Source organism: Chelonoidis abingdonii, chromosome 8 (assembly GCF_003597395.2).
Source record: "Chelonoidis abingdonii isolate Lonesome George chromosome 8, CheloAbing_2.0, whole genome shotgun sequence".
NCBI lineage: Eukaryota > Metazoa > Chordata > Testudines > Testudinidae > Chelonoidis > Chelonoidis abingdonii.
Genome location: NC_133776.1, coordinates 51,963,273 through 51,979,768, shown reverse-complemented (window position 1 = coordinate 51,979,768; position 16,496 = coordinate 51,963,273). Strand labels below are relative to the sequence as shown.

Sequence of the window (16,496 nt, the reverse complement as noted above, 5' to 3'; positions counted from 1 at the left end):
GGAGGGAGTGAAGAGTCCAGGTGCTGCTGCCCTCAGGAGATCCCAGGGGATGGACCACAGTCCTGTTTGTTATTTCACACTGGCCTGGGGACCGGCTAATGACTCCATAGGGCAGGGAAGCGTGTGTGCTACACAGCCCAGGTGTGTTACCCCAGGAGCAGCTTCCCGAGATAGGTTCTCCAAACCTGGCGCTGTCCAAGCCCCAGCAGGACTCTGGGCCCGTGCGCTGGGGCCTGCTCCTTTGGTTCAGCCATCTTTAGGGACGGTCGGGTGAGTTTGGGTCATGGATGTCACGCTCTCCACGTTCCTGTGTCTGCCTTTCAGGGATCAATGGGAAAACTCTCTTAAGTGCCCTGGGAAGACACACTCCTGACTCCAGGAGCTCACCCTCTAGCCTCACAGACCAGCAGTCTGCTTCTCTGATCCCTGCGCCTCTAGCCAACACCAGTGCCCTTGGGAACGCCTCTCCCAACTGGTCCAGGTCCTCCTCTCAGAAATCCACCGCCGACACCCACTCTGCTCACAACTCATCAGGCTCCTCAAAGATCTCTGCCGGGGCTGTGCTCAGCCCTCAGTCCCCAGGTGAGCTTTGCTACAGGCCTCTGGCTTATCCCACAGGCTCCTTTGCTTTGTCTGGCCTCTCATAGGGAGAAGCCGACAAAAGCCAGAGTTTGGGGTTTTGTTTTCTTCCCTCATCTTCCTGCCTAGAGAGGAAATGCGGATAAATGGGACCAATCTGGCCGCAAAGCCAGCTTGGTGCTTCCAGCAGAGCTCAGGGGCTGTACCAGTTCTCTTGACCACTTGGAGAAATGGGGACATTGACTCTGGGACTCTTAATTTATGGGAGAGGGTCTCAGAATCAAACCATTGCACAGGGCGTGACGGATGTTTGGAAGCTGGGTTCTGTGAGACAATAGATTCCACCAGGGGATGTTCTCTGGGTGGGGATTTGATCCTCTGAATGCTGAGCCAAATGAGTTACGGATGATGCGCAGTCTGTCTGATCCCAGCAGGAGCAGCAGTTCTATAGCAGTGGGGGCCAGAGCATCTTAGCACCTTTTCTTGTGACTTGAGCCATAAGTCTCCAAACCTACAGAAACGCCGTCCGTCAATGTCTTAATTACATAGCAGCAGTGGTCCCAGAGGCTGACGGAGTAGTAAAGTGACTCATCTCTGTCCCGAGTTCCACAAGCAAGAGGAGGGCAGGAAATATCCCCGGCTTCAACCATCTGTGCAGTGCCAGGCTCTGCTGGGCTGCGTGTAGAGAGTGTCCGGTCTGAGCCTTGGCAAGCCAACAAGCTGCCTCTCCCTTTTATTTTAATTTCCTTCATTAACTCCAGTGTGTGGTGCAGAGAAGAGAATGTCCTATACAGCCCAGCCCTTGGCCTCCGCCTAGACTGCCAGAAAGTCGGTCTTTCATCCATGGGTCATCGATCCTCTAGTGGCTGAGAGTCATGCCAACCGACAGCTGTCTGGTGGTCTCTGTGAAATTAATTGGTGCCATGGAAGCACAAAAATACCACAAGACGGGATGTTCTTACACATTCTATTTGCATTCTTACAGTCCTACCATGGAACTGAGCACAAAATGCTTGGTGAGGGGTCAGGTCACGTGGGAAAGACCAGGAAGGGTGGAGCTGGCATTTTTGGGGTGGCCTTGAATTTTCTCTCCTCCTACAGGCTCACGAAACCTGGAGAGGAGGTTGCCGTTCAGCCTGCGCAAGACCCACAACTCCCTGAAAACGGCTAATCCACACCCGCCGGCCCTTGTGTCTCAGGTAGCCTACCTGAAGGACATCGTTTGCTACCTGTCGCTGCTGGAAAGGGGCCGGGCTGAGGACAAGCTGGAGTGTAAGTGCTGGTGGACATGGAGAGAGAACATGTGAGCCAAAAGTACCAGAGACATGGCTCCAGGAGACTTGTTTAAAGGTGGGGCTGGGTGGGGAGAGCTGGGAGGACTGGTTCAGAAAGGCTGTTCTGTATGGGTCACTGGGAGAAGGGAGAAAAGACCGTGAGGGCGAGGAAAGTCTTGTGTTCCCAGCTGGCCCACGGACTCCGCGTGACTCTAGCAACGTACCTGAATTCGCTATAACCTGGGCTAAGGCAAAATGCATCTGAGATGAGCTTTTCTGGAGCAATAGCAATATTTAAAGGAGAAAACAGCAGAAACGTCAGTGTTTGCCATAGTTCCCGTCACTCGTACGTCTATTTCTGTCAGTGGTGCATGCAGTGTAGTTGTAGCCAAGTCAGTCCCAGGATATTAGAGAGACATGGTGGGGAAGGTCATATCTGTGATTGGGCCAACATCTGTTGGTGAGAGAAACAAGCTTTGCCAGCTTACAGAGAGGACTCCTGTCCCCAGTGAAGTACTGTATTGTGATGGACTTATTAGAGTGGTCGCACCCCACTCCCTCTACTGCATGGAATCAGGATTGCATTACTGTCACAGGCTAACAGCTAAATCAGGCTTTGTCTGTGTGGGAAAATTTTACCAGTTATACTAGTATAGTTATTACCCACCATGTGGAGACTCCTATTCCAGTAGAAATGTGGCTTCATTTGGTTTAGCTTGAGCCTCCTTCCCAAGAGACACAAGCTAAACTAAGCTAGACTAAAGCCCCTCTTACACCAACATGAGCATATCCACATAGGCAATTATAACTAGATCGGTTTAAATTTGTGATGATAAACCTGTCCCATGCAGACAAGGCCTTGGTTTCCCTCAAGTGGCTGGGGTCTGTGTTGTTTAGAGCTGGAAAATCTGAGTTGCTGTGTTGTCCCAAGAGGCCCTGATGTGTGGGACAGTGGTAAGGATGACAGTAGAGGTGATCTTAGATGTGTGACTCCATTGGGGGGACGGATAGCTCAGTGATTTGAGCATTGGCTTTCTAAACCCAGAGTTGTGAGTTCAATCCTTGAGGGGGCTATTTAGGAATCAGGGGCAAAAATCTGTCTGGGGATTGGTCCTGCCTTGAGCTGGGGATTGCACTAGATGACCTCCTGAGGTCCCTTCCAACCCTGATATTCTATGAAAGGAAAACTCCAGATTATGACAGTAAAAAGCAAGTGGCTTTGCTGATTTCAGGGAAGTGCTTCAGTCCCGAATACTCTCTCATTTTCATTTTTTTTAAAAGCAGTTTGGATTTGAACTTGCATCTTACTTTGCCACCTGGTGTCCAGGAGCTGCAGATGAAGAGCCAAGGCCCTATGATATTCCCTGATTAATAGTGTGTCTGATTTCTGCCCCCCTTTGCCTCCCAGCTCTTTCAGACCAGTATTGTAACCACTCCACCTCCTCCAGAGCATCACTGCTCCCATGCCTCACCTCTCCACCAGAGTGGGTGAAATATTTCCAATGTTGATTAAATTTTAAAAAGCAGCAAACTCCCCAACCCGTGCCCCTGTTCTTCATCCTGCTGCACTGAACCCTTAAAGACACCTCTCTTCTGGGGAAACAGTCTGACCTGGAACCTCCGTTCTGAACAGGCAGGGAAGGGAGACAGAGATAAGAGGTGCATCATTCTCCAAAAGACAGCACAGGTTCTGTGTAGAGCCCTGCAAATCTGCAGATATCTGCTTCATATTCGTGGATGCAGACATCCGTGGACTATGTTTGCAGATCGCGGATCAGATGTGGATATACATTTTTTATCTGCACAGGGCTCTAGTTTTCTGTCTCCATTTAAATCTTGGGCTCTGCCTGGCAATGAAAGAAAGAAATGCCGGATTAGCTAGACATGTCCCTGTTTCCCCAGTTTGTTTTTTTTAGCAGCTGGGACTTCGCCAATGGCAGTTCTAAATGGAGCTGGTTGGGACTTTTCCTTCAGAATAATTTTGTGATGGAAAATACAGTTTCAGTCTAATCAAAACTATTTCAGTTTGTTGAACTGACCAGAAATGAAATGTTTTGGGTCAGTTCAGCATGAACTACCGTGGCTCAGTGCTTTGTAGGAGTTGTAATTCATGGCTAGTCTCCTTCACTGGACTACATCTCCCATGATGTACTGTAATCTCTCATCTGACTTAGCTGCGTGCTGCATGATGAAAGTCCCATGCCTACAGGTGTATCATGGGAGATGTACTCCAACCAGGGAGTCCAGCCCATAAGGGAGAATGGGAACAAGAGGCATCTGAACTACAATTCCCATAAGGCACCATGGCAGCGTGGTCATACATAGTTTGATACCAAATTGACTTGAAATGATGCCAGTTCCAGATTTTGGAATTTTTTTTTGGAACTTACACACTGCATTGCGGCTCTCGGGTCCTCAAACCCATTGGGCCCAACAGCCAAAGCGCCTTAAATGTTCACCTTTGAGTCATGGTACACCAAGCTCCAGTGGCCTAGCTAGGAGTGGAAATTTGGGTGGGCCCCAACTTTCGGGTGTGTGAGCAAGGACAGACAGTGCTAGCTCAGCTTCTCCCCCGACACCACACCTGTGCCCTAGCCCTGGTGCCCCCACCCAGGGCTGCACCTGATGAGCCAGGCACGTGCATGAGACGGCTCAGAAAATGGCAAGGCAGAGCTGCCGGAGCGTAGCTTTCTGAAGGGCGGGCGCATAGCTCCGTCCTGGATTTCAGGTTCCCAAGTGACGCCTCCACAGTGTGGCAGCACTACTGCCCTGCTCAGATTTGGATGGGCCTGGATGGTAAGTGAGTGGGCCATGCCCCACCCAGACCCACCCATGTCTACGCCCCTGCCTGCCACATTGCCAGGTGCTGAATGAGAGGAAGGATTGGGGCAGGGCAGTGATCACAATGGTCTCTCTCAGACACTCCTGCTGAAGCTGTTTCGTATGTATAAAATACTTGAGTAGTTGTTGGGCCAGAAAGGGGGTCAGAGTGGGTAGGGCACTGCCTGGGCTGGGGGAATTGGCACCTGGCCCTCCCACATCCCGTGTGACTGGCCTACCACAGAGCTAAAGATTACAAGGGAGGCAAGGGGCTTCCTCCTCCTCTGGCTGTTTTGTGAATGGTGCCCAAGTCCCCTTGCATTGGTGCTAGAACTAGGGGTGTGGCCGCATCCCTGGCTTCCATGCAGGGTTTACAGTTTGGTTCAATGGCTTTCAGCACCCCAACAATACACAGCCCCCCGTCCCCTTGTGAATCGAGCCTGGGGAAGAAATTGACTGAAACTATTCTGTAAATTTGTGTCAAAATCATGAATGCTTTTGGGCCGATAGAAGTTGCATTTTTAAGCTGTTTGTCTGAAAAGCGTCAGCTCGCTGGGAGCTCTCTGGGGCAAGGAGGGTTCTGAGTTTCCTCATCTGTCCAGTGACTCGCCCAGTGCAGCTCTGGTCCCTGGGCACTGCCACAGCATCAGTCACAGCCGTGGGAAAGCCAAACTTCTGGGAGCTTTTTGTTAAACAACATTCCTCTTTAAGTCCATATACGGTGGCCTCTCCCCCAGCCTGTGTCATCAATTCAAGCGCTGCTAACCTGCAACACCCAAAGCTGCTGCCTACGGTAGAGAGAGAGGCTCCTGAAATGGGTCAGGCTGTGTTTTCTCACACATGTTAACTGGATTGTGCTGAATGCTAATGGGGACGAACCCTTGGCTGCTACGTCCCCCACTATTCCTGGGTATGTGATGCTGAGGGAGGCTGTGTGGGGAGCGTGGGCAGCGCCTATGTGTGCTCTCTCCTGCCCAGAGGAGCTGGGGTTAGGTCATCTACTCTGCTGTATGAAACGCAGCAGTGCTGCCAGGCTGCACACTCATTAGTTGCTGTGTTTCCCATTGAATCCCCTCTCTCCAGGCAGGGAATCCCCACATGCTGCTTTTCACTTCCCAGCAGCCCCTGTATCTTCACCCCTAATGCTAGCTTCCCTCCCTTCTGCACCTGTCCTTCCCGTTCTCTTCAGGGCTTCCCCTAGCCCAGCCCTGCCTAAGCCCCAGAATGTTTCTGTGACTTCCACACGGTTTACTCTTCCGCAGTGAACAACAACCGGCTTTGGTTTTAAACGGCCAGTTGCTTTGAACAGACTTATGCACAAACACCGGCAGGTGACTAGCACGGGCCACGTCTTCTGGTTTCAGCGAAGGAGCCATTTAATTTTTTTAATTAGTACATGTTAAAAATAGCCTTAGGAAAATCTGTCTCCAGTTTAAAGAAGGGCCATTTTCAAATTACACACACTCTAGATTTTAAAGCCAGTTACCTAGTTGTTAGTGTAACCTGGCTCTATTGCGATAAGGCCCTATTAGTAAGGTTGTGAGGTGCTAAAAATGTTCACAGCAGACAGAGGAAGAGCTAGTATTAAAACTCCCGAGCTCCCAGCTTGTAACACAGGATAGTGTCTCCTAGACTAGAGGGTGTATTTATACAGTCCTCTCCGTCAGATGTGTACGTGACATTCTGTCTGCTATGTGGAAAAGCATGTCTAGAGCTGACTGGAAATGAGTCTTCCATCCCACAGAAAATGTTGAGCTTTTGAAAAATAATTCCATTCTGAATCAGGACAAAAAGTCAAAATGTCACAATTTGTCATGAAACAAAGTTCTGGTCAGCTGAACCATTTTGTTTTGAGAAGTTTGAAACATTCAAGTTTGATCATTTGTAATTTCTTTACTTTTTAAATATAACATACATTTCAAAACAAAAAGTCATTTTGAAATGAAAAATCAAAACTTTTTATACCAAAAATGTCAATGTGGGAAGTTATGACATTTTCAAAATGGTTTTAATCCAGTTGTTTTCTCTACAAACTCACGGAAATTATTCCAGTTAGTTGAAATGGTGTTTTGTGATGGGAAACTGCTTTGACAAAAAAAATTTCAACTTGCTGTACGTACGACCCACATAATGAACACCAGGCAATGCTAGAGAGCGTCATTGTTCCTTGGGCTTCTCTGCCACTTTTCCAAAGCTGCAGACGTTTTGAAAAGTCACGAAGGAAAGAATGAAAAAATAACTCGCTAGCAACGTTTTTTCTGTCGTCTCCAGGGTAAAAAAAGGTGGAGAAAAGGGAAAGCACCAAATTCCAAAGTGTGTACAATGTTTTGATTGTAAAACCAAAAAGAAGTGGAAATTTCTGATCAAAGTGAACTGAAACAACAATTGCATTTTGTTTTAAAACATTCCCTCAGGAAAAAATCCAAATGAAAAAATTACATTCAGGATTTTTCTTGGGGAAAAAACATGGGGAAAGCTCAACTGCTCAAATATGCATACGTACATTTCTGCTATGTCTCACTCCTGGTATTTATTGCTTTTATCCAGTTTGAGTTAAAATAATGGAAAAGATCCCTTCTCAAGGCTGTAGGTGCCCTCACTCATTGTTAATTATACAGGACATACTATGTGAGTTGGCTTTTCACCTTGCACAGCAGAGAAGGGCAGCACATCAACGCCCTGTATGGAGAGGATGGGAAGAAATACTTTGGATTGGTAAGATTTTCCTGCATCAGAGTTGATATTTTACAGCAGTGGTTTGCTCATGTCTGGCACTTCGCCCACAGATCTTGGAGTGCTCAACCCACTACTTCAGCCTCACAACTCCCCTGCGTGGCGAGGACAGCCATTCGCATGGGGAACCCAAGGGCATGGGCCAGATTGTGGTACCCACCCTGACTCCCACTGAATGGGACCTCCCACCAGGAGCAGTGCCAATGAAATCTAGCCTTTGGTGACTTGTCAAAGGTCACCCAGGGAGCGTATGGTAGAACAGAGAGTAGGAACCATGTCTTTTCGCTCCCTTGTGCTTCCCTTCTGTATGCCGATGGGCCAGGAGCTTGATACAGAATTCCAAGCCCCGAACGTTTCATTTAAACAACTAGTGGAGGTGGTTACATGACAGCCTCTCACATCTCTTCCCAAACCCCAGCCCTTGCAAGCAAGGAAATGACCAATTAAGGCCATCCTCAGCCTTCCACTGCCTGTATAATGAACAGCCTCATCCTTATCAGGTGGAAAGAAGTACCTATTTCATCCAGTTCACAGTGTCCTCTGGCATGACTCAGGCATGATTCAGAGCACTGCAGCTGTGCTGAACACTGTCCTCTCTCAACACTAGGGACTCAGGCACAGATTTTTAAAGGGACTTAGGTAGGGCTGTGCTTAGCATTCAATGCCTAGTGGATTTAGGAGCCTAAGGCTCATTTTCAAAAGGAGTTTCGGCAATTAGGGTGTGTCTACACTACAAAGAAAAACCTGCAGCTGGCCTGTGCCAACCAACTGGGGCCCATGGGGTAGGGCTGCGGGGCTGTTTCATTGCTGTGTAGATTTAAAGGCTCAGGCTGGAGCCCAGGCCCTGGGACTCTCCTAACTTGCAGGGTCCTAGAGCCCAGACCCCAGCCCGAGTCTGGAAGTCTACACAGCCAGAGACGACCTGTGCCTGCCCATAGTGGGAGGATAGAGTGAGAGCAGCCAGCTTCAGTAGTGTTACTGAGCATGCTCAGTGCAAGTCAAGGAGCAAATCAGAGGGGAGGTGACATGACCCCACAGTAGGTGTCCAGTTGCTGGGTAGACATACCTGGAGGAGCCCCAGCCCCATTGACTATCAGTGGAATTTTGGCTCCTCTATGCCTAAATCCTTTTGGCAAATGAGACAGGCATTGCAATGCTGAATGCCTAAATAGCTTTAAAACCTGGCCTTGGGCTAAAAACATCCGTCACTGGCTAATAGTGAGTCAGCCTCGTTGGGAGCCCTAGCTTAGCAGGGCCACATTTTTAACACCATCTCAGAGAACCTCGCCCAGAGCAGGCTGAAATGACCCAGTGCTGACTACATTGGCAGCCACCAAGGCCAGCTTTATGAACTAAGGGGCCCAATTCGAATACCCGGTGGCAGTCCGGGGCTTCGGCAGGATGTCGGTGGCTGGGGGTCCACTCCAGGTCTTCCACGGCACCAAAGGGCCCCCCACCGCTGAAGACCCCTGGAGTGGACCTCCTGCCACCGAAATGCCGCCAAAGACCCCCGGAGTGGACCGCCACCAGGTGAGTAAAAAAAGATATTAAAAAGGTGCCCTGGCACGGAGCCCTCTTAGGTGCAGGGTCTGATTCCCGGAGAATCAGGGGAATTGGCCTAAAGCTGGCCCTGGCGGCCACTGGCAACTTGTCTACACTAGGGCTCCCAGCATGGCTGACGACAGTGGCACAAGCACCAAGTGGAAATTCTGAGAACGTGTCCCTAGAAGAGACAGGCTCCATGGGGAGCCAGAGTGCACAGCAGGGGATCCTGGGAGCTAGTGACTGTCTATTTTAAATGGTTCGCAGAACATGCACAAGTCTTATTTATAGATTCTGTTTGTGAGCGGCAATAAGACAAGAAAGGCCATGCATTGCTGGGCGATAATTACTCATCTCTTCCGCTGTGCTCATTAAAATTGCTTGGCCTTCTGCCCGAGGCTTGCTTTAGTCATTCACTGGTGAATGCACTGCCTGCTGCGTGCCGCTGCTTGTTAGCTGACACAAAGATTGGCGGCAGAAGGAAGATGAGTGAAGAGCAGGTTATTGTGCCGAGGGATGGATGCTGCTACCAGCCTGTGTCTGTCTGAGGATCATGCACATCAAACAGTTGCAAGGGGAAGAAGTCTTTGTCATATTAGCAGGCAATGCAATTGCACAAAGCCAGTGCTTAATTTGTATTGACAGAGGTGCCGGGGCTCAAGCAATTAAATGCTGGGGCTCAGGCAATTTTTTTTACACGCATAACTGATGCAGCAGCAGCAAGCCCAGAGGTACCTGGCTACGAACTGCCATACCTAGAGGTGCCGGGGCTCAGCCCTCCGAAGCCCTGGCACAAATTAAGCACGCACAAGGCTGCCCCCTAGACCCAGTCCAACCCTGGAGCACAAGTGTGGCCTCCGCTGTCTTTTGTTTTTATGATTTTTCTAAAGGGGCCCTGTTATAGTTTTAGGGTTTTGGAGGAGGAGGTGATGCTCACTGTGGCGGGGGGTGGGGCAGTATCTTTTGGTGGGTGGGTTTATGAAACCATCTTGAAAGCATCTTAAAATGTGTTTTATTGTGGCAGGATTTCTAGTGGCCCTATATAAACAGGGGACTCGAGGTGTTGGGTGTAAAGTGTGTTTACTGGAGCAATTCCGTCTTTGCCACCTTCATTGCTCTCAGAGTGGGTTTGCACATCACTCTAAAGCTGGAAAAAAGACAAAATGTAGCCAGAGACAATGGGAACCCACAGATAACTAGATACACAATGGCTGCAGCTCTTGAGAGCAATACTAGCAGCGAGGTGATTTGACAAAATGAGCAAGGATCGTTTCCCACACACTGCTCGTGATACTCACTGAATTTCCCATTCATACTACATAATGCCTCTTTTCATAATATGACTGTCCCTTTCCTGTCTTATGGACTCTGATCAGCAGTGAAACAGTTAACAGTGTTGCTATTTAAGGTGTCATTAGACTCCAGAGACAATGTCTGCTTAAATGCGTGGGGAGTTCAGACATCTCAAAGCGATTGTCTCAGGCTATCTGCTAGGGTGACCAGATAGCAAATGTGAAAAATCAGGATGGGGGGGGGGGAAATAGGTGCCAATATAAGAAAAAGCCCCCAAAATCGGGACTGTCCCTATAAAATTGGGACATCTGGTCACCCTACTGTCTGCAGATGCAGGCAGATCTCGCTGTACTGGTCTAAGTGAGGTTCGTATTTGGAAGGCTGTCTGTAACCAAAAGTGCTTTTTTTTTTTTTTTTTTTGAATAAAACCTTACATTCTGGAGCACATGCCACAGCCAATAGGGAAAAGTCCCTGCATGGTGAGAGACTTTGAGGTGGCCCAGTCCAACCCTGAAGCACAAGTGTCAAGCTGTTAAGCCTTAAGCACTGCAGGAGAGTTTATATTCTAAGATTAAAGCAAACAGTTCCCTGGGTGCCAAGAATTTACTGGCTCTCAGCCAACGAAGTCAGGCGGGAGAAGTTCAATATCACCTTCAAATCCTCCTTTATCTGAGGCTCAGAAACAATTACATGTTTGTCCTTCAGGGCTGCCCCAGGCCTCCGGTGTGCTGAGAATGCCTGTCTCCTGTGTTCTTGCTGCTTCTGCCATACCCAGAAGGAAGTGAGCTACTCCCTACCTGTTACCTGGCACTGTCCATCTGTAAAGCTCTAGATGCTTTGCAAAGAAGCTCATTTCCCAGATGGGGAAACTGAGGCACAGAGAGGTGAAGTGCCTTGCCTAAGGTCACCCAGCAGGCTGATGACTGAGTCAGGATCCAAGTTTCCTGCATCCTAGCCCAAGGATCTGTCCACTAGGCTGCACTGTCTGTCTAGCAAATGTCTTGCTCTTCTGGAGTAATGTTGACCCCGTTTTGCAGGGATGGCCAACCTGAGCCTGAGGAGCCAGAATTTACCAATGTACATTGCCAAAGAGCCACAATAATACGTCAGCAGCCCCCTATCAGTTCCCCCCTCTCAATCCCAGTGCCTCCCGTCTAGGGTGACCAGATGTCCCGATTTTATAGGGACGGTCCCGATTTTTGGGTCTTTTTCTTATATAGGCTCCTATTATCCCCCACCCCCTGTCCCGATTTTTCACACTTGCTGTCTGGTCACCCTACTCCTACCCACCGGCAGCCCCGCTGATCAGCACCTCCCCCTTCCTCCCCGCACCTCTCCATCACCTGTTTCATGGCATGCAGGAGGCTCGGAGGGGGAGGGACAAGGGCATAGCAGGCTCAGGGGAGGGGGCAGGAAGGGGTGGAGTGCGAGCAGAGCCTGTGGCAGAATTAAGGGTTGAGCAGTGAGCACCCCCTGGCCCATAGGAAAGTTGGCGCCTGTAGCTCCAGCCCCCAAGTTGGTGCCTATACAAGGAGCTGCATTAACTTCTGAAGAGCCGCATGTGGCTCCAGAGCCATAGGTTGGCCACCCCTGCCGTATTGGTTTGATGGCGGTCGTTATTGCAGTAGCACCACTCCTGCCCTGTAGAGCACATGCTCCAAAGGCAAAAGCCGAGGGCGGGGAAAGGGCTGGGATCAACACTCACCTAGCTGCCCAGGCACACCGACTGTCCGCTGGGGTCTGTCTGCCAGCCCCCACTCTGCTAGCTCTGCTCCCTGGCAGTTCTGGCAGCTGCCACCGGATTGAGCGTTCCTTGCTTTTCAGTCCTTGTCATGAAGTCACTTGCCACTACAGCTGCATGGTCTTGCTTTCCCTCATGGTGGTGTGGAGAGCACCCGGGTCGGGGGAGCCTTCTTCTGCGGGGGGCTGCGTTTGAGGTAGATGATGTTCCTATGCCCACTGCCACTCCGGGGTTGGAGGCAGAGTGCTGATGGGGACAAGGGGCAATGGGGACAGTGGCCCTGGTTCTCCACTGTGTCACTCTACCTTAATGCCAGCGCTATTCCATGGAGATCCGGCATTGCTGAGGCTCTCAGCCCGTATACGTATCTGGGGATTGGTGGTGTCCAACTGACTGTGCTTGACTGAGGAGAGAGGAACGGCTGGCTATGCCATATTCCCACCTCTGGAGGGTCTGGGCTGGAGGCTGCAGGTTCAGTGGCTGCATTCCTCCCAGGAGCGAGCGCCAACAGACAAAGAGGCAGCCCCAGGAGCTCGCCCCACACTCCACTGTCAGTAACATCCTGTGTTTTTGTATCTCTTACAGTTATGTTTCGTCTCTACGACACCGATGGCAACGGCGTCCTGGACAGCTCGGTAAGCCCTAGCATGTGGAGCTCTCCACGCAGGGAGACACCTGCCTGTAGCCACACAAGCTGGCTGATACTGGGGGGTAGCAGCTGGGTATGCGAGGGCAATAAAGGGCCATAGGAGGCCCTTGGAGGGACACTTGCAAAAACCAGCCCTGTCCTCCCAGCCATTTCTTTATGGAATATGTATTGTCTCGCAGAGAGACCACTAGTTCATCGGGCCGGCCGACAGAGACCTGTAGTGTTTATGTGCGCTGCAGTGGAGCACCTCTGATGCACTGCTATAGGTCTCTGCTGGTCATTTGGCCCAGGGCTGCAGATGTGTCACCTCCTTCTGGCCAGGCAGCCCCTTCTCGGCAGTCACCGTGCAAAGAAGCTACCCAGATGCAAGTGCAGTCAGTGCCTCTCCCTCAAACAATCATCTGCTTTTCACTCGGCCATCTTGTTTCTAGATGAAAGAGAAGGACGTGATTTCCTCAGGGTCAATGCCTCACCACAGCAAAAGCCACCGTCATAGCCACACCCCCATTCCGGGCAGAGAGAGAGAGACCCCACACACACACCTTCAATTCTGGGCTTTGCGCTCTCTGGTTGTTGCAGGTTCCTGGTGAGGCCCCTACATTTATTTTGGAGGAATCCCTCCTATCTTTCTTCCAGCCCCCCTACCTACCCACACACATACCACCATTTCTCTGTCTTGTCCATTTGGGACAGATTCTGACATGCTTAGTCACCTTGACTGACACCTGACTCCATGAATAGTCCTGATGAGAGAGAGGCTGCTAGAAACTGGGATTCCCATTGCCTGGGGAACTCCATGATGAAAACAAAAAAGTAGGTCTGAAACCAAATGGAAAATATAATATCTGCATGTCCCACAGAACAGGAACCCCAACATTTCATATGGAAAAAGTCTCAGTAACATTTCCTTTGTGTCTTTTCACAATGTTTCTCCAGTTCTCCCAGCAGCCTGCCAGAAGAGAGCTGGGGAGCCTGAGAGCCAGGCATCTCGGGAGCTGGGTCTCCCAAGGCTTGTGGGCTGCCAAGGAGCTGGGGACCTACCAGCCCCCAGGGATATGTGTCTACACTGTGTTTTAACATCAGCAGGTTTAACAGCGCCATGTGAGCGTACCCAGGCAGGCTGCTAAGGAGCAGGTGGGAGAACTGGCAGGAATCCCAGCTGTTGGAATCTCAGTTCTGATGGAAAATGTCCCAGCTGCTCTCCACTGAAACCAATGGGACTGGCTGGGGTGTAAGGTTGGGCGAGGGCTTGCCTCTCTGTATGCCTCTAGCCCAGCAGGGCTCTGATCCACATGACTTATCTCCCGCCTGCTCATGTCCCAGGGGCAGTGCTGATTGTTTCTCTTTGGTTCCTCCTTTCATCTGAGCTCAGGAGCTAGATCGGATCATCAATCAAATGGTGCACGTGGCAGAATACTTGGAGTGGGACTCCACGGAGCTCAAGCCGGTAAGTGACAGCGGAGCCTCTGACTGCTGGGCAGGGGGCGATGGTCGGGAGAGACTGAGGTGAATTTCACCTGAATGAGCTGCTGGTGCTACAAGCTCGGAAAAACACCCCTGCCCCAAGTGTGACTCCCCAGAGATATCCCTGTGTGGAGGTGCTGGGCTCCCCCCTCCTGGGCTTCTAAACAGGGTCTTTGCTGTTCAGGAGCCTTCTGCTTGCTCCTGGCAATTAGCTGCAGTGGAGATGTCAAGGATGGAGACCCCAGGTGAGAAATAGGCAGGACTAGATTAATACCTAAGGAACAAAGATCCCATCTTCATGCATCTGTTCTTAATCATCCGGGGCTGTTCAGAGAAGAGGTGCTTGAAGAGACCTGATGGACTAGTTAGGAGGGTGTGCCAGTGTAAGGGGTTGGAGAGAACATGGAGAGGGCTGCCTTATGAGGGGTAGATAAGGCTGGTGGAAATGTTCTGGGCTTTGGGGTTTGTGCTGGCCTCTTAGAATGGCATAGGCCTCTGCCTTGGGTCACTGATCTGGTAATGCACTGGCCATTGTGCAAGGTGTGTGCGATAGAATCATAGAACTGGAAGGGGCCTTGAAAGGTCATCAAGTCCAGTCCCTTGCCTTCTCCGCAGGACCAAGTACTGTCCCTTACAGATTATTTTGCCCCAGATCGTAAATGGCCCCCTCAAGGATTGAGCTCACAACCCTGGGTTTAGCAGACCAATGCTCAAACCACTGAGCTATCCCTTCTTCCTCCATGGTGCAATGAGCAGGATCACTACCTTCAGGAATATGGGGACTCCCATGGACTCTTGTTTCCTCTAGATTTTGAAGGAGATGATGGAGGAAATAGACTATGATCATGATGGCACCGTGACACTGGAAGAGTGGATCCGGGGCGGCATGACCACCATCCCCTTGCTAGTCTTGCTGGGGATGGAGACTGTGAGTACCTAGGGCTGGTCTTAGATGGGACAGGCCCTACAGGGCTGGTCTCCAGAGATGTACAACCTAGGGTTCAGGTGCAACTCAATTGCCAGGCACTTGGCTGGAGGAACTGGGGCATGGCAGAGGGGTAGGGGAACACTTCCTTCCTGCAACAGCTCTGCCCGGAGAATAGGGTTCTGACCACGCCAGGGTGGAAATGAACACAGGGACAGGGTAAGCTGTGCAGGGTTTGCTTCTCCTTCACCCCACTCCAGGACCATCACAGCCCCCACAGAGCTCCTTTGTGGCCTTCCCAAGGACTCCATTTGGCATGTGCTTTGTGGCAGCATCCCAGGTGTGAGTTCACCTCTAAGATGGCTGCACTGGGCCAGTGTCCCAGCAAAGGCCTGGGAAGATCTCCACTTACATATCACCCTGGGGTCATTATTCTGCACCTAACCCCTCTGCTCTGCATGTGTGGTGTTCGAACGACTCCTCTTGATACAGACGCCTTCATGCTCAGGTGTTGCCTGGGGGCAGCAGGAAAATCACCCTGCTTTCTGATGGGGGCAGGCTGGTCTGATTACTGCCTGCGATTTTTAATGGCAATGTTGACGGGGTTAGACAATGAATGGTCATAAAGGACATAGGCAGAAAGGTCAGATGCTGGGGACAGCTGGTGGAACATTCAGAGGGCAACATAGGACCACAGGAGGGCACCAGAGCTTCACAAACTGAACGCGCGCAACCATGTCTTCTCACCCTCTTTCCAGTCATGCTGTGGGGAGTGCATGCGCTTCACAGAGCCAGCCCTTTGACAGGAATCAGGCTGCTCGGTGATTAGATAGAAAATGAATGGGGCCTTCCTTAAAGACAAACTGTCCTTTCGAATGTCTTCAGAGTGCAGGAGGGACAGGCTGGAATGGCAGGGGGCCACCGCAGGCCAGCTTCTCAGCTGGTATCACTCAGCTCCACACTGCCTTGCCTCAGCTGTGGAGCTAGCCCGGAAGAAGGGTCTTGAAAATGAGCAAACACAAAATCTTTTTAAAGACCCGATTCACAGGCAGTACGTGGGCATGGGGGGGAAACAGCAGGTCAGATACATTTTAAAGGGCCAGAGTTACACCAGGGATGCATATGGCCCGAAACTTTTCCAGACAGTCTCTCTTCACTGTGATACAGCATGGCCAGAAGGCAGCATAAGAGTGTTAGCAGGGGGCCTTCTTCCCTGCCAAGGGAGGAATGTTTGCTTTAGATTAACTAGAACAGCTGTGGCCAATTAGAGCACCTGACTTCAGTTAGAGCACCTGACTTCAGTTAGAGCACCTGACTTCACTTGGAACACCTGACTCCAGTTAGAGCACCTGACTCCAATTAGAGCACCTGACTCCAGTCATGGGATATAAACCCCTGCTTCAGTCAGACAGGGGGTGGTAGTTGAAGGAGAAAGGTTGGATTGGAGCAGAGTGCAGATTGCAGAAGAGAAGAGTT

General features: G+C 50.6%; 1 protein-coding gene across 4 annotated transcripts in view; it reads left to right on the top strand.

Moving 5' to 3' along the window:
• The window catches only part of DGKG (diacylglycerol kinase gamma), a 178,717-nt gene that overhangs the window by 50,297 nt on the left and 111,924 nt on the right, over positions 1–16,496 (top strand). For 2 of the 4 annotated variants that reach the window (XM_075068609.1, XM_032772474.2), the window contains 5 exons: positions 325–582; positions 1,681–1,851; positions 12,568–12,617; positions 14,004–14,078; positions 14,904–15,023. In XM_075068609.1, coding sequence (XP_074924710.1) covers positions 325–582; positions 1,681–1,851; positions 12,568–12,617; positions 14,004–14,078; positions 14,904–15,023 — 674 coding nt within the window. The remainder of the gene's footprint in view (positions 1–324; positions 583–1,680; positions 1,852–12,567; positions 12,618–14,003; positions 14,079–14,903; positions 15,024–16,496) is intronic. The other 2 variants (XM_075068610.1, XM_075068611.1) reach the window with 2 other exon arrangements.